This window comes from Vidua chalybeata, chromosome 5 (assembly GCF_026979565.1).
Source record: "Vidua chalybeata isolate OUT-0048 chromosome 5, bVidCha1 merged haplotype, whole genome shotgun sequence".
Taxonomy (NCBI): Eukaryota; Metazoa; Chordata; class Aves; order Passeriformes; family Viduidae; genus Vidua; species Vidua chalybeata.
Window position 1 is genome coordinate 3176026 of NC_071534.1, and position 21706 is coordinate 3197731.

The 21706-nt window shown below is 42.4% G+C and overlaps 1 protein-coding gene across 4 annotated transcripts in view; it reads left to right on the forward strand.

The window, feature by feature from the left end:
• MICAL3 (microtubule associated monooxygenase, calponin and LIM domain containing 3) overlaps window positions 1–21706 on the forward strand; it is a 107481-nt gene that overhangs the window by 56364 nt on the left and 29411 nt on the right. For 2 of the 4 annotated variants that reach the window (XM_053942014.1, XM_053942018.1), the window contains 7 exons: window positions 3063–3258; window positions 7493–7719; window positions 12020–12157; window positions 17588–17692; window positions 18278–18397; window positions 18801–18892; window positions 19824–21696. In XM_053942014.1, coding sequence (XP_053797989.1) covers window positions 3063–3258; window positions 7493–7719; window positions 12020–12157; window positions 17588–17692; window positions 18278–18397; window positions 18801–18892; window positions 19824–21696 — 2751 coding nt within the window. Of the gene's footprint in view, window positions 1–3062; window positions 3259–7492; window positions 7720–12019; window positions 12158–14275; window positions 14339–17587; window positions 17693–18277; window positions 18398–18800; window positions 18893–19823; window positions 21697–21706 lie in introns of those variants that run through there. The other 2 variants (XM_053942017.1, XM_053942016.1) reach the window with 2 other exon arrangements.

Here is a 21706-nt window from a genome sequence, read left to right on the forward strand (position 1 = left end):
GCTGACAAAAAGCCCCTAAGATGATTAGAATACAAAAAGAGTGAAATAATATCAGATAGATACAAGTTCTTTGATTTTCAGAATTCTTTTTCTTGTGAACTTTGCAGCTATGTCAGGGTTTGCATCAGAAGAGAGTAAGTTAAAAACAACTTGTGGAAAGACATTCCTGTTAAAGTAGCTGAGCCTCACTGATGACTCCATGTGTATAAAAAATTCTGAGTAGTGCAAAACCTTTTTTATTTTTTTAAATCATTATTTTAATATATTCCTTATTTGTTTTCCCCGACCTTGGTGTTCCTGTGTTACCCAGTCCTATTCTTTCTACTGTCAGCCAAAGTGGCAGAGCAAAATTCGAGGTCAGTTCCCCTGTTACTGTGAACTCAGGGCTGGGAAATGTAACATGGATTGCAAAAACAGATTTGGCTATCACCATCAAGAGAGAGAATGAAAAAGAGTGAATCCCAGTGAAAAAGGCAGTTCAGTTCCACTAAACTTTGCAAACCAAAGCACAGCAGAAGGCTTAGCAGCAGGAAATGGTGGAGACCACAGGATCCCTGGAAATGCAAGGCAGTGTTGCCACCTGACCAAGCTTATTTGTTTATACCATGAAGAAGCTCTGGAGTTCCAGCTAAAGGCATGGCAGCCACTTGCCCACGTCATGGAAGGGTTAAATCATACTAAGGAAGAGAGAAAAGCACTTCTGGCAGTTGTCTTCTAGATTTTATCTCTGAGGAGGGGGATTGGAAATAGATGCCAGTAGTTATGTAAAGACCTGTGTAATTTTGTGTGAAATATGAAGGTGGTACTGAGTCCTGAAAAAAAACCCACAAACCTGTTAGGAATAAAGTGAGAAACAATAAAGGATGAAGAAAGGAAACTAAAAACTGTCCTGGAGGTTAAAATGTGTGAGGATAAAGTAAACGTTGCCAAAGCTCATGCTGGGTTAGACTTTGCAAAGGAGAGCAAAGCACAGAGCTCTATTTTGTAAGCATGTAAATAAAAGCAAGGTAAGGGAGAACAGAAGTGTGTTCATAGTGAAGATGGAGCTGACATAAAATGCAGTTTTATGTTTAGTAAATCAGTAGACATGGGAGCAAAAGAGTCAGTGTGCAGCAGGATTGGGAAGTGAAGCAAATACAGTGAAGCAAACGGTCTTTGTCTCAGAAGAGTGGAAGTGTAAAATGAAATAGTGAGCTTTGTGGTAACAATTTGTGATTAAATCAAGCTGTCCTGATGTACTTTGGCTGTCTCATTCAGGAGATACTATGGACCACTGGGTAACAGAAGTATGTCCTGCAGATAAAAAACTAAAATAAAACCAAACAAATAAAAAACTTTAAAAAGTGATCTGAACAAGTACATATCAGTTAAAGAGTAGGTGTAACACCTTTTAAGGAATAACTAAAACCTGCTAGTTCTGCAAGGGAAATCCTTTGACCTCATGCAGGTAAGTGCTATAAAATGTGGCTTGGGTTCACCAGGGACTGTGCTGCACTGGCTTGACAGCTTTTATTGACAACTGATAGCTCCATGAGGGAAATTGTAACGCATTTGAACAGTCTGGGCTTGAGTAAAGCACAGGAATGCTGACACATGGAAATAATTACTGGAACTGGATAAAATGGGGGAGTAGTACATGAAGTGTGAGTAGCTAAAAAGTTGGCCTAGATTAGAGATGAGAGATTTTATTAAAGGAGGAAATAACGGGGTTGGATGTCACCTACAGACTATGCAGTGTCTCAAAAAGTGATCTGGGGTCTGATCTTTGTAATACTGTCATTAAGGTTACCAGCCAAAAAAAAAAAAAAAAAAAAAAGGAAAAAACCTGCTAATGAAATTCAGTGCTGAGGCGACATTTCAAACCCTCATCAATGCAGAGGAGGACAGGCACAGGCACATCATTCACTAAGAACTGCAAAATGTTGCCAACTGTAGGATTAAACTCAGCAATGTAAGAGTGGAAAGTACCAGGTCATGCACTAAGAAGATGTTGAGAATTTTGGCTACCAACGAAGTGCTTATCACTTGAAAGCAAAGAAAGAGGAAGATCTAAACATCATAAAAGTCACCAGTATTATGTGACATATAAATAGGCAGGTGTGTTCTCAGCATGTATCAGATGAGAGATTTGTGGCAGGGTTGAGTGTTACGCTGATGAGGCCTCATCTGGAAAGCCACGTTCACTTTTAATCACCCAGGTTCTGGAAAGAATACTCCAAACAGGTGCAGAGACCTAGGGGATGATCAGTACACCGAAGAGCTCATCTTCAGTGAGAAGAAGGTGTGGCTTGTTTAGCAAAGCAAAAGCATGGAAATATGGGTAATGGGTCAATGGTGGCATGGTATTCAAGCTCAAATATTACAATTTAAAAAATAAGTGGATGAAAGCAGGATAGAATAAAATTCATTGAGTGCTACCATGAATGAAGCTTCTCAATGCTTTTCTACAACTGTCTCGTTCACACATCCTTGCAATTTCTGGGGATTTCTGGGATTTTTGCTTGCAAATGTCTTTCTGAGATTTGTCCCTGTGATTAATTTCATTACAAATTCTGATTGAAAAGTAAAGCAATTCAAGTCTATTCAAAGTTTTAAAATTTGGCATTTTTCATTCCTTCCCTCATCTTTAAGTAGTAACAATATTTTCTTGCTCCTTAACTCTGTAGATTTCCCTTGGCTGGTGCCAGTTTGAACACACAGCAGGGTTGCCCCCTAGCATTTCTTCTGTGTCTCAGTTAATACATCCAGCATCCAGCCTGTGCCCAGGCCTTCCCCACACAGACTTCATTGCATCTCCAGTTTTGCAGCTAAAATGGCCCTATTTCCTTTCTCAGCTAGGACATTTAACATTCTTTTTAGCATCTATTAGCCAAAACCACTAAGATTCCCTTTTGCAGTCTGGCCTCCCAGTAGTGGCGAACAGGATAATGACGTAAGGTATTCTCTCGCTTTATTTACCTCCCTCTGCCTCGTGCCCCTTTTCTCCCAATTGCTCAGTTCTCTTAAAAAAATGTGAATTTCTGACTGTTGCATTTGTTGTTTATTGCCTGGCTTGTCCCCAGGTTCCAGTGTGAACGGGCTGGAGGAGCCCAGCCTGGCCAAGCGGCTGCGGGGCACTCCGGAGCGCATCGAGCTGGAGAACTACCGGCTGTCGCTGCAGCGCGAGGAGGAGCTGGAGGAGGTCCCCGAGGAGACGCTGGCAGAGCACAACCTCAGCAGCGTGCTGGACAAAGGGACAGAAGAGGATGTGCCCAGCAGGTCAGCACACATTGCCCAGCAGCTTTCTCTACACCCATCCCAGTTGGCTTTGCCTGCCTTTCCTTTTTCTTTAACCATTTAGCGCGTTGCCCTTTCTAAAGTTTTTGAAACACATAAACATTTAATCTTGTAGTTTTCTGTTCTAAATAGCTCACTACTATCAGAAGACACTGTAATACCATGAGATTAAGTTCTAAATTGGAAGGGACTTTTAAATTTCATTTTTCAATTGTATCAAAGGTGAGTCTTTTGAGCAAACAGAACTTGTATTCAAATGGAAGGGGGTTCCAAAGTTATCTTCTTTTCTGTATGCTTTGCATTACAATTCAAAACCATGTTTGGTTTCAAGATTAAGGCTTGGCACACATGTAATCCTGACTGAATGCTGGTGCAATGCCTGAGAAGTGGTATTGGGAAGCAATAGCTGTGACTGTTGAAAAATGTGTTGTACCTTCATGAATTTCTCTTTATATGCAAAATTCTGTGCAAGCACACCAGGATCCACATCCATGCAGCTAGAGCTGGTGGAAACAATTTTTGCAAGAATCACTGAGAGGAAATCCTTGAGGAAGAATGTTCATTAATATTACAGTCAAACACTTTTGCAGAGTCTTGGTCTCTTAACACAACTTGTCCCTTAATACTACTTGTCTTTGTAGAAATAGCAGCCCTTATCTTTTCATCTCTGAGTCTGTCCAGTAGTCTTGAAATAAACTCAGAAAGTGTTATTTGTTTCCTGAAACTGAAATCCTACAATCATATTCTATGTATGAATTACCTGCAGATAGAGGTCTGTATGAGAAATTGAATAGTCTAGGCCTAGTTTTGGGAGATGCAAACTGTATTTTCCTAACTCGTCCTTCCTTTAGTTACCTGCTCAGGTTTAGGAATTATATCAGCTATGACAATATAAGCATTGATGATCTCAGGAGTTTTTACTCCTTTGCGTTTCTACCTCTAAAACAAAAGTGTGGAGCTATTGACTGTTGTTACTCTTTGTCTTGATTTCAATAAATCAGGACACAATAGGCCTGCTCAATAAACGGCAGAAAACTTACAAAGGCCGAGAATCAGTTTAAAAAAAAAGTGAAGTTTTGGCATTTTGACATGAAGCTGATGGTCATCTCCAGGAAGTGTTTTGTGAGATTCTGGAGATTGAGAACACTATTAGGTTAGCAAATTTGATTTTTGTCTCATAGGGTGTTACATTCAGTTCCTTTTGTCTTACATTCAACCCTATAACTTGTTATCAGTATGAGTATTTCTGTCTGTAATAGACTGCACTGCATAATTTTCTATGTGAGAAGCAGTGTGGGCAAGTCACATTCTGTCATAAGGAGAAAAGAGGAAATACATCAAATTCCCTGTCAGTTTGACCTGGAAGAATTTATATTCCAAATCCAAATATGGCAAGCAGTTTACTCAGAAAATGGACAAGGCTGTGTGGGCCAAATATCAGAGAGAGCAGAGGAAGAATTTTTTAAGGGGTGTAGCTATTGGGTATCCTCTGTCCAGCTGTGTCCACTTCATGGATAGACTGCAAAGACAGGAAAAAAAAAAAAAAAAAAAGGGAGAAATCTGACTACTTTTCCAGCATGAAAAGAAACAGTTTTGACTCTTGCAACAAGCCAACCAAGGCCCTGATTTAATCATCTTCACTGTCTTGGTGCAGCGCTGCAGGGTTAGGAGCAGGCGGAGGAGATGGGGAACTCTTTGTTCCCTCCATGTCTTAGAAAGGTTGGGTTGGGCTTCAGGGTTCATTTAGGTGGCAGATAGAAATCAGGCAGAGACCTCACATTTTGGTGCACAGCTTCCCATCACGCACACACTGCAGAGAAAGTTTATGGGAAACAGCATTCAAAGTATATTTTTTCAAAAGAGAGCTAATCTTACTTAAGTTTCAATAAGCAAAAATATCAATTAAGCAACTAAACCCAGACTACACAGTAGTCTGAAGTGTGGGAAACCTTTTATATGCTTTATTCATAGCCTTTAAGTTGCAGGAACCCCCAGTGTGCCACCTGCAGTTTTGCTGTCATGTCCTGTGGCCTTTCAAAGGAGTGTCGTAGGACAGCTTATGCTGTACAGGTTTGTATGGCAAGGCAAGAGAAGAGATTCATTGCCACAGTTTAGGTTTCAGTTCCTCTCCTCAGCACTAAATCTGTACATACACCTTTTTCTAATGAGATACTCAACTGCTTATGCAAATTCTATAGAGCAACCTACCTTGGTCTTTGATTTCTGCTTTATAGAAAAATAAAATTTCAGCTGTTGAATTAATTCCTACGACACAGGGTTTCCATGCTGAAAGGAATGCTCACTATACCAGGCCATCTCTCACTGCTGTCTTTCAGCTTCTCATTTCTCAGTATTCAAAGGTCAAACAAAAGCCAAGTGCTAAATAAAAGCCAAAGAAGGTAAAGTGAGCTGTGTGGTGAAGAATTTGTGTCGTCACTCCTCCATGCGATAAGCCGGCGGGTGGAAGAGCAGCAGCTCATCTCGTTCAGCACCCATGGCAACAATTTGAGCAGCACTAAACCTTATTGACAGCACACCAAGCCCCCAGCATGCAGCACCTGTCAGGTTTATTTCCATACCAAACAGTGGGAAAGTAAATCAGGGAGAAGGGGAACATCACTTCTTATCTCTGTGACAATATCTGCATAAAGCCTTTGGAGTATGCTCTGGTCTTCATGCACCAAGCCCATGGCTTGCCAACAGTGTTTGTATTCAGTATTTCACATGTGAAAATCAGGCAGCACGTTAAAAATAACTGTTGAGTTTATGCTGTGAAAAAGTGGCTTGTAATTTGAGCAAAATAATGTTATTTCTATGCAGACCAGTGAGAAGAATTTAAGAGCCACACATATGGACTATGTGTGTGACAATCAGAGCATGAACAAAGGGTTTTCCTTATTAGGTTTGCTATCAAAAATAGGCTCTCAGACTAGTAGATGAATAAAATTATGTAAATAAGATAGTGCAACTGTACAAGTTGTATTTTATAGACCTACATGAAGTGTAAACTTCATTGCTTTCAACTTGTTGGTTTTCCCTTTCATTGTCCGTATGGGATAGGATCTGCCAAAGGCTGTTAGCCAGTGGTAATGGACATAAGGGGACAGCAGAAACACTATTCTCAGATTATTCACCCAAACTTTAATTATTCTCAAACAGTTTTCTCCTTCAGTCAGATTAATTGGGCCTTTTAAGATTTATAGGGGAAGCACCCAACAGTTGCTCTAATAAATGTGGTTCAGTTATAACAATGGTCTATTAAAGTAAAACAAAGTTGGAGCACCTTTTGACCCTGCAGAGAGGATCTGTGAGTGTGTTGTAGTCCTCATTCATTTTCCAGTGACACATGCAACCATCTTTCTCCTCAGTCCCTCCAGGCAGTCCAGCATGTAAAAATGAGCTAGATTAAATGTCACTGAATGAATGGTTACATTTCCTGCCCCTGCTGCATATGCTGAGGAACTGTTAGAATTAAACAGAGGTGACTTGTAAAAGGCACTAATGATTTATTGCTTTGCATGGTTTAGACTTTGCTGTGGGAATAATAATCTCATTACTGTAATTATCTTTGCACTGCTTCCTACAGTTTCTTGCCACCATGTACACTGTGGACTTAATTGGATACATATTTCTGTCTGTGATGCAGAAAAGTGAGGAATTTTGGGGTTTTTTTCCTCCATCTCTCCTTAGTTCACATGCTATATCCTTTGCCTGATGTGTTTTGTATTTTTTCTACTCCCAAAGCCGCCTCTGGTTCACAGGAGCAAGTGCCAGAATCATCTTAGGTATCTTAGCAGTAGCTGCTGTATCAAAAGCCACGGCCTTCTGCATTCTATTACCGTGAAGGACTCCTACACCAATTTATCAAGAGCAATGTGATATGAAGAAAATAGTTTCTTTCTGTTGTATTCAATTGTCTTGAACTGTAACAATAAATGCTGCACAAATATTTGGACTTGGCTTCACAGGCACTTCTCTCCTGCCTCTCCTTCTTTAAAAGAAGCAGGGCAAGGACCATTCTGCAGCCTGCAGGTGATGCTGTCTCTAAAAAGCCTATGAAATGCTGAAAGCTGAAAATCAGTGTTATGTTTTAGGTTCATGTGTGTTAAAATGACTTGTTAATGATCTAAGACTGATCAAGAAACATTGACTTCATAATCTTTAATGTTATTATTTATTATTAGCAATATAATATTATTTTTCTAAAACCTTACAGTAGTTCAGAATCTGAGATGGAGGAGGAAGATGAAGAGGAAGATGATGAGCAGCAACCCCCTTCAGACTTGGGTGGTGTGCCATGGAAAGAGGCCGTGCGTATCCACGCCCTCCTGAAGGGAAAGAGTGAAGAGGAGATTGAGGCTGAGCAAAATCATGAGATTGAGTACAAATATGATGATGACGAGGAGGAATACGAAGAGGAAGAAGATGAGGAGTCAAGTGAAGGTTAGCTTGGTTTGTCCTTTCTTTCTGCCAGCCAGCCGGGAAAAATGAGTTGAGTATTTGCCATGCAGAATAAGAAAGATTTGCCTTGGAAAACTTTACTTCTTCTTTCACTTCTTAGTTGCTCTGATTTTTGAGTGAGTTATTGTCAAGGAAAGCTCGAGGTGGTTCATTCTGGATACTGAGGGACTTTGCCCACAGGACAAAGTAGAGAGTACTAGTACTCACACAATATGCTTCCCATACACCATGCCAGCATGTCAATTCACAGCCTGTGCTGCTGTATTGGCTTATGGTTGGTTTTTATAATTATTTGGAATTAGATCTGAATGTACCCTTTGTTCTCTGACAGCAGGAACTGGAAGCATTGTGGTTGCAGTGTTTTCAGTTTTAGAGTGCCTCACTAAGGGGTAGTGCCCTGCCACTGTCAGCAGGGCATTTCACAAGAAGGTGCTTGTAGTTCTCTCAGGTTAAAAGATGGCCTTGAGAAATAAAGGAGTTCAGGTAGTTCCCAGTTTAGCTTTGAAAGATTTCTGTGGAAAACCTTAGGGAAAGACTCCTTCCCCTCTGTTTGTCTCAGTCATCAAAATGCAAAGTTTGTGCTCAGAATAGACACGTTTCCAGTGTTCCACCACCATGCCAAATTTCTCACTGCTCTTGTCTTTGTCTTTATACTCACATTTCCTTTTTGAGGAGACTCGTAGGCTCCAAAGAGCTTTTTCCTAAAGGTCTTTGGCTGCCTACTGCCAGCAGAGGCCCAGTGTTTGAGTCCTAGTGGCAGTGTTGTTGATGAGCTCAGCAGGCTCCTTGGCTGCTTTCTCAACCTAGGAGCTGAGTGTCCATGAGCAAAGTGTGTGGAAACCAAGACTTCTTTATGAGTATGGTAACATGCATGTTGTGTGTTCAGTCTGCTGAGCATTCCTGGGCGGATGTTGTTTCATTCAAGCAGTTTTCCTGCCAGGCACTTGGAATACAGCAGGAGTACGGGGAGCTGCAGCATTTCCAGGCAGTTTCTCTCTCTCTGATCCTGTCCTCTCTCTTTCTCTCTTTCCCTCTCTCCATGGCTTGTGTGTGTACACGCGTGGCTGGTGTTAAATGTGGATGTGTGCTTCCCTCTGCTGTAGAGGGGGAGTATAACCCTTGGGAGAGAGAGCTGCAGCAAGGCCTCTGGCTTCAACGTCTCTCAGATGAAGAGGACTCGGGTACACGTAAAGGTACCCGTACACTGTCTCCACTTCCAGGGGAAGCTATTAAAGAGCAGGTCCCACATGAAGAGTTTCTGTGGTTTATTTCATTGTGTTACCAGCTCTCTCAAAACTGATTCAGTGGCCGTTGTTCATCTCCTGGTTCAAGTGCCATAATCAGATCTGTCGTTGCCACTGGTTTTAGGAAGGTGATAAAGCTGCCAAGTATCTCAGGATTTCTAGAAAACCTGGACAATTTGCTGCTGTAGTTTGCATGAACAGTGACTTCCAGGTAATAAGAAGTATTAAGATTTGTTCTATACATGCAGACTACTTGCACCTGTGCAGTATCTCAGACACATGGGACACATCAGAAGTACTGCTTTTAGACTGCTTGTGTCAGCAAAGTTGCTTTTTTTGTTGTCCTCTGTGTGTGTATCTGTTTGTGGGGAGAGTCTGGAAGGAAACTAATCAAGCTACAGCAATCCCTCAAGATTCTTCAAACAGTTACATAATGGTCATAAAATTAATCAGACATTCAAATCTAACTGGTTGTGTCATTTTCCATGATGCATTCTCTTGCAGTTTATTTTTGATAGTTGTTATTTTTGTAACACATGGTCCCAATAGCTTGTTAACCCCTTATTCCTTCGATGTGATTCATTAGAGCCAGAATATATAAGAGGAAAATCCAAGTGCCTTCCTGCATGTAAGGGGGCATATGCAGTTGTTAAACTGCATATTTTACAGCTTATGGTTGTAATAACAGTAGCTTAGCTTCCAGCTTTTTTTTTTTTTTTCCAAGAGAGAAAAAAAAAATGGAAGAAGCATTATAGCTTTTTTGCCATCTAACTTTTCTGTGATGAGAATGAGAAGTATTAGTAAGGTGGCTGAAGGGTATACCTGAAGAAGTTCCCTCTGTTGCAGTTGCCAGGTGCTTCAGACCTGACTCTTAAAGAGTTGGTTTGCAGGTGGCTCCTTACTCCAATAAAGTGAAAACATTAAGCCAATAAAGTGAAAACATTGAACCTGCCCACAGCTTATAAAGTGCTGCTGCTACAGTGGAAATGGAGGCAAGCTACCATTCCAAATCTAAGTGCAATTAATGTTCAGCTTCCTGCAAAGCTTAGCAGACAGCCTTGAGGAAAGGCTGTGCCAGGTGTTGTTTAAAATTCTCAAGCACTCAGACATTAAAGAAGTGTTAGGTTTGCCTCTAGGCCAAGCAGGAGCCCTTCATGTCTGGCTGTGCTGCTCATTATTTATTGGAAAAGGTGAGAGGGACAGGACAGGCTCAGGCCTCTGTGAAAAAACTAAAGGTGTGTAGGTTACAGTGGTCTAAATCCCAGAGAAATCCACTTTAAAACGTGCAGATCATGTGGGACCTGCTCTTTCCAAGCCTTGCTGGGTGACTCTGTACTTCTCAGCCACTGCTGGCAAACCTAAACCTTTTAACACAGAACTTTGTGTGGCGGTGCAGACGCTAACTCTACTCATCCTGGGGGCTGCATGCGAGTGCTTTGGGACGGAGTGAGAACAGCCCAGGTTCCTGTCCCTGCAGGATGGCCAGCACCTCTGGTAGCCCATGTGGTTGTGTAATTGATACAAAAACACTCTGGTGAGGCAACAGAGACATAAAGCTGGGGAATCCTTGGCTGCATTGTGAATCCTGCTCTGCATTTGAGTTTGTGCCTCCGAGCCCGTTTCCCTTTAATGACCATCTGCTGATTCTGTCCTTCCTGCGGTTCCTTCTGCCTGTTTCTTCTGCAGTTTTAATGCCAAATCTCACACATAGTTATTCCTGAAACAGAAATCCCAAACACTTTGTCATGTCTGCGAAAAACATGGCTGGGAGAGAGGAACTTGTTAAAATGAGACAGCAGGAAATAATGAATGCAAGCTCTAAATGCTGCTAATGTGTCTTGTTTCCTTCAAACATTAGAGCACCATATGAAAATCTAACTGCTTTTGAGGCTCGACTGCTGCAACAGTGCTTTGCCCTACTCACTGGTAATCCAGTTGTTGTGAAAATTGACTTCCTACTTTCTAAAGTAAGTGGGCATTTTCCTTTCAGGCTGCTGTTTGCTTTTGGAGAGCACTCCTGCAGACAGTGTACAGGTGAACACCTGTCCCCTGCAGAACCAGTTATATTGTTATGGATGAATGAAGCCTGAGTTACAGAACCAGAGCAGACAGCAGTAGAGACAGGGTCTATAAATTTAATACCTCAGAGTAAGTGCTCCCAGGGCAGGTGTTCTGCAGAAGTTAAACAAGCTCATCAATTGCTTAAGGTGCCCATTGTTCTCTTTGACATTCCATAAGTAGCTGAGCTTTGTGTAGGCAGGTAATTGAGGAGTAATGTAATTTCTCTTAAATAGAGTAATTTGTGTGACATGAATTCCCTTCTGGGGAGCTGTTAAGTCACAATCAAAATGCTGTTATCCTTCAGAAAAAAAAAAAATCTCTCTTTGAACAAGTCAGTACAAAAGAGTCAAGAGTAAACAAAGTGGTTTCAGATGCTAAAATTAGCATGTGCCCATGTGTGCATATGCACATACACATGTGAAACTCTGAGATCCATCATGTTATTTAATTCACAATGTGTGTACCCAGACTAGAAAGAAGTGCCTAGCCCAATAGTAGGAAATGAAAAACCTGTTGTCTTGGTGCATCAATCAGGTGGAGATTATTCCTCACCTTTAACAGCAAGACATCTTTGGCAATAATCATAACGAATAGGCTGAAGGAGCTGGGAATTTCTGCTAAATTGGTATTTCCATACCACATGGTGTCGGACACCCAGAGAACTTTTCATTTCAGCAAAGCTTCTTGCAGTAGACATGATGTCTGATGATGTTTTAATGGCATCCCTCTGCCCTTGGAATGGTGTTACTCAGCTTGGATGGGAGGCGTGAGGAGCGCTGTACTGGTGTAAGCGTGCGCACACGGTGCTGAGCTTTTTCTGTCTGTCTTGCAAACTGACCTTAGCCAATAATATTTTCTTTTCTTATTTCCTTTCCTATGATGTACTACCTTTCCTTTCCACTGTTCTCCCATCTTTTCCTCCCTGCCCTTCGTACACCCTGCCTACAACCTGTTATGCCATGCCCTCCTCCTGCTAGCTGGAAACCTTAGGCTGCAGCAGATTGTAAATCCGGTTGATCCTCTGGAGATCCTGGCAGATGTGCACTGGACACACATCCGTGAGAAAGAGGAGGAGGAAAAAATGGTCTCAGCCTCAAAGTCCTCCACCTCCAGAGGTAATCTCCCCCAAGCCCCACACCATCAGTTCTTGGATCCCAGTTGCAGCTGTTTAACTCTGTTGCTTCTGCGCCCTTCGAGACCTGTGACTTCAGCAGGGGCAGCAGTGATTGAAAGGAACTGCTTTCAAATTGCACTGAAATTACACTTGGTTAAACATTTTGCTTTTCAGGTCAGTGTCTGTTTAAAACTGCTGCTTTCTCAGCTCCGTGCCTGTGTGACTTCTGACCTGTTTGTCTGCCTGCTTTGACTCCATGGCGTTTTTCCTCACCACACACGATTTGGTAGTGCTGGCAATCAGCCCCCTGTAACAGACTAGGGATGCCAATAGTAGTAGTCTTGTGCTTTTTGTGGCAGTGAAAACTACACTTTTTAGGGAAAGCTGAGGGGCTGTGTTGTGTAGCTGCTAGAGCAAAGATTGAACAGGGTCAGCTTCTGTATCGAGCGCGTTTCCCTGCTGCTTCTTTTCCAAGTATGTAACTGCATCTGGTATTAGCAGGGAATGATGGGAGTCAAAGGGCTTGCAAATGTGATCATTGGTGGGTTTGACTCCCTGTGTTTAAGATTTGACAGTGTACCTACCTCTAATGTGCAAGTTGTCAGTTACTCAAAGGAAAACTTTGGAGAGGGAAAATGCTGATAGTCTAGATCTCATGTGAGCACCTTCCAGCAGTCCCTGCTGACCTTGTTCTAGGCTATGTTACAGTGTGTCTTAAGGTAAGTATGTCATAAGTGCTTTATCTGTGGGCTTAAATCAAAGCTCACCATGCAGCTGATGAGCAGTGGTCTTCTCTCAGTCTGCAGCCACGGTGACACAATTGTAGAGGGAGTATTTCTGCTGTGAGAAGGGGTGTCTTTCACAGGAAAAATGAAATTAGGTTAAAAATCTGCAGCTCTACCTCATGATACTTGATTCTTTTCTATTCCAGATAATTGTCTTTTCATTACAGTTTTAGATGTTTGGTATAGGGGCTTTTTTAATCATGGTCTAGCTTGACACACAATTCCAGATCAGTTTGGCTATACTTATATTTGCAGTTTGTAGAATGCACTGGGATTTTCTGGTGTGAAATCAGCTCCCTACAAATAAGAGACGGGTATTTTGTTCCCACTGCAGCCACAGAAATAGGCTGTGTCCAGCTCTCTGTAACTTTCAGTATTGCTAGAGTGGATGACTAATGTTTAAAAAGCACTAAGTAAAAAATGTTAACAATGTTTCTTAAGTTTACAACAATTAAGGTTACTTGTACTTCTGCTTGGGGGCCTGTGTCACTCCCGTTTCCAGATTTTAATTTGTATTTTATAATCCTTACTTTTCTGTGGGGTACTATTACAGTTGCCAGCCACAGGTGATCTTTCCAAAATTGATTCTGTGCTCTTTCCAAATTTCTTTGGGAAGGGAGTCAGTATTTCCTTTCTGTCCCCTGAAACTGGGCCAACCTAGGACTATCTTGATGTATCATTAGCTGCTTCTACTGCTCTGTCATATGGCAGAGGTGTGTGCAGGTGTTATCAGCAGTTTGGGCATTTCAAAGGCTGTTGCCAACGTGTGCTTGTGGACGTGCTGTACGTTTTCAAGCTGAGTTCAGGAGACAGATTGTTCCTGGCTGAGGAGCTGTATTCCGTGATCCGAGGTGTTTGGAGAGCCCATTGGCAGCAGCAGTGAGAAGTTGTGATGTGACAGCCTGGGACAGTGTCACAGCTCCCAGGAGTCCCTCTCATTCTGCTTTGGGAGCTCTTCTTCATCTGCTGGGCAGCGCAGGTTCTGGGACACGTGGGACCCCTCTCTCATTGCTCAGCTCTTCCTTCTCTCTGTTTCCCTCCTCTGCAGAGTTCCAAGGGGAGCGTGGTAGCAGCAGCCTCCTGGTCAGATGCGGTGTTCTCACTGTGCCACACATATTTCCTCTGACATTTCAGATCCCAAAGGAAGATTAGGCCCCTGACATTTGTGTGTTATCTCAATTTGATTCTCAAGCCTGGAATTGGGTGATTGAAATTTCATAGGTTTTATTCCTGTATTTGCCACTGAAAAATTTCCCTCTGTCACTCTTCTGTTTTAGATGCTGACTGCTGGTCTAATTTTGACTTCTTCTTACAATTTATTTTTTTAAATTCAGCATCCGACCTTCCCTCCGTACGCCATGAGGCGGTACAGGCGTGGCTGGAGACGGTCCCTGGAGGTAGTTTGGTGATGTTCTATGTATTCCAATGCACAATAACCCTGCCCCTCTCTTCTCCGTGCCTTCAGCAGCTGAGCTGGTCCTTTAACCCTGGAACTTACGGCCCTGTCGCTACTGCATGAGTGGACGTGGAGGGGGGACGGGGAGCGTGCATGTGCGCCTTGCTCAGACAGCCCCTTCTCGCATGAGCTCCACACCCATCGTAACCCTCTGCAGGCAGGCAAGGACAGCTTAGCCTGGGTGCAGAAAGCACGAGGGGCCCAGCTGAGCGCTCCGAGTTGTTTGTAAACTGAAGATGGGACCAGGTTTTCTTCCCCCGACCCTTAGACTAAAGGAACACAGGGGCTTTCTTGCAGTTGAAAGGTTAAGGGACAGAGAGTTGTTCTGGTTTGAAAGCAAAACCAGCGAGAGACTCCAAGTCAGAAATACAATTTATTAGGAAAAGAAAAAAAAAAAGAAGACAAAAATACATGCAATGATACAAAAGGAAGACCACTGACAAAGTCAGAATACAACCTGACACCCCTTTGGCCAGCGTGCTGGTAGCAGTTCAGATTGGAGTGGCAGATGTGGTTGCTGTGTCTTCTCGGAGACCTGTGGAAAGGCTGCTTTTCTGTCTAGAAATCCCTGGATTTATCCAGGTGGGAATGCCTAGCTTCTCTCCCTGGGCGGAGCATCTCACAATGGGCTGATGTTATTTTGAGTCACAAGGTGTGTTCTTAATCACCTGTTAAACAGAACTGGCTCCTGGAGAGTGTTATCTCTGAGTCATGCGGCAAGACATTGATGGGCCCATTAACAGGAGATAAGGAAAACTGTCCAGATGCAACTGCTACTCAGATGGTAATAGGAAACGTCTTGGTGCTCAGTCTTAGACAAGAGTGCTTAAAGCAATTGCACTTCTCTGTAGCAACTGCAGAATGTAGTTATGCGGTGAAGAAAACAGGAAAGAAGAATAAGTTGAAGTTAAGATCTTTAAGAATAGTGGTGGTTGCTGTATCTCTTTTGACCTTGTGTTCACATTATTCAGGAAAGCCTCAGGAATGCTGAAGGATGATAGAGCTCAGCTGATTTTTTTTTTGTGTGGTCCTCTAAGCTCTGTTACAAACCGATGAGCCTGAAGATTCTGGGATGACAATGAGGGAGTACATTGTGTAAAGCTGTGAAGGTGTCTAAATTAGTGGAGCAGTCTGTGCTAGGTAGTTGATCTACAGCTGAGTTGCTTTGGCACATCAGAATAGCAGCTTGCCTTTAAAACCTTGCTTCTGCTGCTGCTTTGGCAAGTCAGCAGTGTTGACAAGGTGTCTGCACACGATGCAGGCTGCTCCCAGCTGCCAGCTAATATGAACCAAGTGCTGATCCCGGTTTCTGGCTGCCATAGTGTGTAACTTCTGAGTCACTGTGTGACAGCTTTTGGCCTCTTGCTCCTCATCCTAACTGCATATATGTATATGCACAGTATATGTATCACATAACCAGCCACCTGCAAGCTTCCTGTGTCCCTCAGAGTGGGATCCACCCTTGCACCAAGTTGTTACTTATCGATGCATCTGTAATCTTCCGTTGAGTTTTTTGTACCAACCTACTTAAAACCTGATTTTCTCCTCTCTCTCCAATGCAATCCGTGTGTGTCACATCCATTCATGGTTTCAGAATCTGAAGACCCACACATACATAGTGGATTCAGATATTCTTAACATTAGTCATGTTTTTTGCAAATTTTGATTAAGATTACTCACATTTGCTGTTACCATAATGCCATTCCATGACATTATCATTTCCAAAATAACATAAGCTATTGCATACCTAAGCAATGATCAGACTGGGACATGGTTTGATTTTGTTCAGTAGATTTATAAATGCTCCTGTGGGCACTCCAGCCTTTGCCACATGATATTCCTGTGCTTGACATCGGTAAGGGTCTGGATTTGATAATCCTCTGATGTAAAGGAATAGGCCAGTATATTATCCTACATGAGTGGAACTGCCTTTTCACAGTAGGTGACAGAAAATAAACTAATCCATGTTCACTACAGAGCATGGAAAAAAGGAAATTCTCAGGTAGAAGGAAGAAGACAAACCACCTGCTGAAGGCTGTCTTTTGAAATAAGCAAAAACCCATATTAAAGGAGAGGCTGCAAGACTTCAGTTTTAGGGAGAGTTCATTTGTTTTCAAGATTGTCTTAATTAGCAATGCAGTGATGTAAATAGTTCCAAGAGCCACATCGTCATTAGTATATAAAAAGAATCAGGAACTGGAAGTGCTCACTTTTTTTTAGTATTTAAATTATGTTTAATGGAAATGTTTAACAACAACAAAAAAAAAAGGCAGCAAATCATCCATTGCACAGGTTTTTTTTTAAAGTATCATTTAATAATGAGATTTATACTCCACACTTTGGTCTTGTCTCTCCTTCTGTAATTAAATGGTGTCAAAAGCAGTAGTATCAGATATCATAGTTTTCAGGGTTACAGATTCAAGAATCTCTTCTTTGTTTTGACCTAGCAAATCAAACTGTGGTCTGTAAATACAAAAAAAAAAAAAAGTTTTGAATATGTAATTTGAATTACTTAAAAGTGTTTCAATTAATGATCTGTAACAGAAAAAAGGTTTTATATACGTAATTTTAATTACTTTAAAGTATCTCAATTTGTGCACTAGTCACTTGTACAGTATATGCATTTTCTTAGACCTTATTACCAAAGACTGCACAGAGTTAAACAGTTTCCAAGTGTAATAATGGTCAATCCCATACCCAGACTCTGTCTTTGACTCACACCCTCAAAGCCAGTTTCAATTTCAAGACAAACAGTCCTGGTTAATTGTGAGGTTCCAGTTTTGACCTAATATGCTATCAAGTGGTGGTAACTGTTCTGTTGTGGTAAAGAAAAAACCAAAATCTTCCTGGAAGAACAGTAACCTTTATTCTGATTTGCTGCCCTCCCAGTCTCCTTCTTGTTTAATTTTTCACGATGCCTATTGCTCAAAAATGCCCTGGCAGCTTTCACTGCAGGTACCTTGGAGACTCCCCAGGGGCAGGCATTCCTTAATTCACTGGAGTCTGGAAGTGTCACTTCACCATAGATGTCTCTCCAGGTGACACATTTCAGGATTTCTTCTTTTGACAGTAACTGATACACATCTCCAGTATAAACTATTTGTACAGTTCAGTAGAGAACTTTTTCACTGTGTAGTGTTTGTTTTCTTTTCTTTTTTTTTTTTTCCCTCAATATTTGAATATATTCTAGCTCCGTGTGAGGAGGATGATGTGGAGGATGAGCTGGGCACAGAGCCTGCAGACACAGAAGGGCAGGCAGGTGAAGAGGGAGACACGGGTGCAGAGCTGGACGATGGTAGGGTACCACTGTGCAGCCTTTAAAACCTGTTGTGTGAACAGAATGTATTGGCAATGAACACTTTGCATGAGGGTACTTAAACCTGGTCTTATTTTTAGAGGTGTGGGAGTATATTTCAAATATCTGAGAGGGACCCAGGAGTGAGGGACAAAAAGAAAGAGAAGAACTTCAGTGTCCTGGATTATGTAATGAATTTCTCATGTCCTCTCACCACATATCTTGTGTCTGTATTCAATACTAATCCCAATGAATAACAGAATTAAATTTGTGAAAGGTCCATAATACTGTCAGAATGCTTCCCGTGCTATTGTAAAATTAACTGCATACGGCAGAAAACATGGAAATTTTTTCAGAGAACTGATAAAGCAGGACTTCAGTTCCTGATTTAACTCTTTGTACTAACAGTCCAATCATTTACTGCTTACATTTACTGCTTAAATGACTAATGATCACACCAAAAAAAAAAGGAGTGAACATCTAAATGTTCAGGTTATGAAAGTGGTTAGCACCATGTGACTAGAAAGTGTTGTGTCCTGATGGACTTGTATCCAAGTTCTCTTGGTTTTTTCCATCCCTGATCAGACGACATCGCATCTGATGCAGAAGCAGAGTTTCGCTTACGTCAGAGTGCTGGAGAAGGGGCAGAGCTAAAAGTCTCTGAGGATGAAGAAGCAGAAGGTGCTTCCTGCAGTGTGACAGAAGGTAATCACCTTCTCTTTAGTGCTTGAATGATGTTAATTGCATTTAAGATAGTCTATACAGTTATGGGATTTAGGAGAAGAGAGTCTCTTGGGTTTGAACCATCTCACGGCTCTCAGTGGCAAGGTCTGTGCTTGCTTGAACATTTTGAGAAGAATATTCTGAATCCATTAATTACAGCTTTGTAAAATGTGAGAACCCTTCTAACTGCTTTTTTTGTTGTAAAAGTTGTTATTAAAAAGCTTGTACCATTTTGGACATGTAAAAATTGTTGTTGTGTTCCAGATGTCCAATCTAAAATTTGCAAAAAGCCAAGAAATTTGTCACTACTTCCTGTGTGTAACATTAAAAAAAATATAGAATCTTAATGGTTTATGTATTTTTGGAACGTTTTTCCTTTCCCTAGATCCATGCAAGCCATCCATCCCTATCCAGCCCTCTAGTGACGTTGTTCTTCCTCTGTCTCCAGCTGCTAGTCCCAAAGCAAAACAAGCAGAGGTAAGAAAGGGAGTCTTTGACATTTTCTACTTAGCACCTGTAGTTCAATAAAACAGTTTGTTGGATAAACTAATGAGGACTGACAGCAGGGGGCTCTCCTTCTTTCCTGTCTCTAATATTTATGTTGATCTTGAAACCTGACTTCGTTTAGCCTTAAAATACAATGTATACTATCTTTTTTTCCTATCTTCAGAGTGTAGAGGCTCTATCACAGCCACACAAGTTCCTATCACAAAGCCCCAGGCAGAATTATACAGAGTATTTTAATTTCAGTGAGCAGCAAGCAACAGGTATATGTGATAAATGTAGGGAGCCATGAGTAAGGGGTTTGCTGTTTAGCCTGCTCTGGCTGTCTTTGATGTGCCAAAAGCAGATTCTGTGCAGTTGCAATTGAAAATTACAGTAGAAACCAAAGCAGTGCCTCTTTGTTCCAGAGCTCAACACAGTTCAGCTTAAGGAAGTGAGGCATGTCAGTGTTGTACATTCATGTTGTCAGCCCATGGAGACAACTTGAAAGTGTACTGCAGTGTGTAAGAGCTGGAAGTGCATGACCCTTAAAATGTTCAATTCAAATTTTCCCTTCCAAATGTTTTGGGGTTTTTGTTTGTTTGTTTGTTTTTTTAAGGAATTGCTAAAATATTGTTTTGGAGAGTTTTGGCATAGACCAGTTTACTTTTACAGTGGGCTGTCTGGTTTGCTGACAGCAATTGCTGACAGCATTCACTTTCTATTAAAATAAAGTTTTTTTGATGGCCATCTAATGATTCTATCAGACACAATTTTTGTTTAGCAGGCATACTTTAGGACATTAAATTATTATTTTGATACTTGGATGGTTTCCTTATTTCTAGCTCTGTTAAAAGGGGAAAAAAAAAAGGAACTGTATTCTCATGTGCTCAGATTAATATTGCCCTTTTTCATTTTTCTCTAGGATGTAGAAGATCCCCTGGCTGAAGTGTGCCGTGCAATAAAATCCCCAGAGCCACGCTTTTTTCCTGAGCCTTTCATTCTTGAGGAACGACCAAAGGATGAAATTCCCAAAGAGAGGAAAGTTAAGAGCCCTTTGGTGCCACCATCTCCAGTGTTGTCCCAGCCGGTTGCATCACCAGAAGCCATTGCACCCCCATCACTAGCAGAGTCTCAGCCAGGAGCACCAGCATCTCCAGCATCTGCTCAAATGCCTATCTGTTCCCAGCCTTTGCCTTCTGCTGAAACGTCCATTCCATCCCCAGTGGAGCCTCCAGTATGTTTCCAACCTGTCCCAGCCTTAACATCTACTCCTTTAGCCAAATTGGCTCTTAGGGGCCAGGACGGTGAGGTGGAAAAACTGGGGAGCCCCACTACTGCAGAAGAAGCCCTGAAACGGAGCAGCCTTGTGGAAGAGTTCTGGATGAAGAGTGCTGAAATCCGACGGAGCTTAGGGCTCACCCCCGTGGACAGAAACAAACGCTCAGAGAGCAACTTCACTGTGTCTGCTCTGGAGACAACTCCTCAGAAGACTTTCAATAGCAGGAATATTTCAGGGGATGAAAGGATCCATCCTGTGAAACCCCAGCCTGCTCCCAGAAGACAGGGACTGTCCAAGTTAGAAAATGAGCAGATTTCTCTGCTCACTCCAAAGTCTCCATCAGAAAAAGAGCTAAAGATTTCCAGTGAAGTACGGGGAGATGTATCCAGCAGCTCTGGGCTTGGCCTTCAGGAGAGCTCATCTAACATGAGAACTATGGCTAGCCAGAGCTTCAACACTTCCGACTCCACCATGCTAACTCCTCCATCGAGCCCGCCCCCACCACCTCCTCAGAACGAGGAGCCAGCCACGCTGCGTAGGAAGAGGTACCAGGCACTCTGGCAGAACGAGGTGGAAGCCAGGTCACCTCCAACGCCAGCATCAACACCTCCTGCTCCCCGACACCAGGAGCCGGCCCCTCCTGCCAAGGAGCCCCCCCCGGCCAGGAGAGACGACGTGCGGAAGTCGTTCGCGGAGAGCGTGGATGAAATTCCGTTCGCTGATGATGTGGAAGACACGTATGATGACAGGACAGAGGACTCAAGCCTTCACGAGAAGTTCTTTACACCTCCTACCAGTAGGCCAAGGCCAGAGAAACCACATCTTTTGCCCTTGGTCAAAGAGAATGGTGGTCCACCCTCAATGGAAGGAGGGGTTCACCATAAGAAGAGGGTGTTCCCTGACATTTCTGTGGAGGCCAAGGAGATTGCTGAAGAAAGAATGAGAGCCAGAGAGAAGTCTGTCAAGAGCCCAGCACTACGAGATGCCATGGCTAAACATTTGTGTAAGATGAAAGATGCGGAGGTGACTGCTGCTGCTGCTGCTGCTGCTGGGGCCACAAGGGCACGAAAGGCATCCTCTATGCCCTTGAAGACCAAAGAGTTGTTTTATGAGTCTCCAAAGCATTTGGCTTTGAAATTAGCAGAGGGATCCACACGAAAACATAATTCTGCTACTGAGAAGTACTCCACTCCTCCTGCTGACATGGCTGGACCTGAAGGGTCTGTCAGCTCTTCAGAAGGCTCCAGTGGAAAGAGCAAGAAGAGAAGTTCCCTCTTCTCTCCTCGTAAGAACAAAAAGGAGAAGAAATCCAAAAATGATAGCAGACTTTCTGATAAATCTAGTGGTGGGACAGAGGAAGCAACAAAGCCTAGGTCGTTATGGAAGTCTGTTTTCTCTGGCTATAAGAAAGACAAGAAGAAAAAGGCTGATGAGAAATCTTGCCCAAGTACTCCCTCAAGTAATGCCACTGTGGATTCTGGCAAGCATAAACCTTCTCCACTGATTACAGCTGCAGGTATAACAGA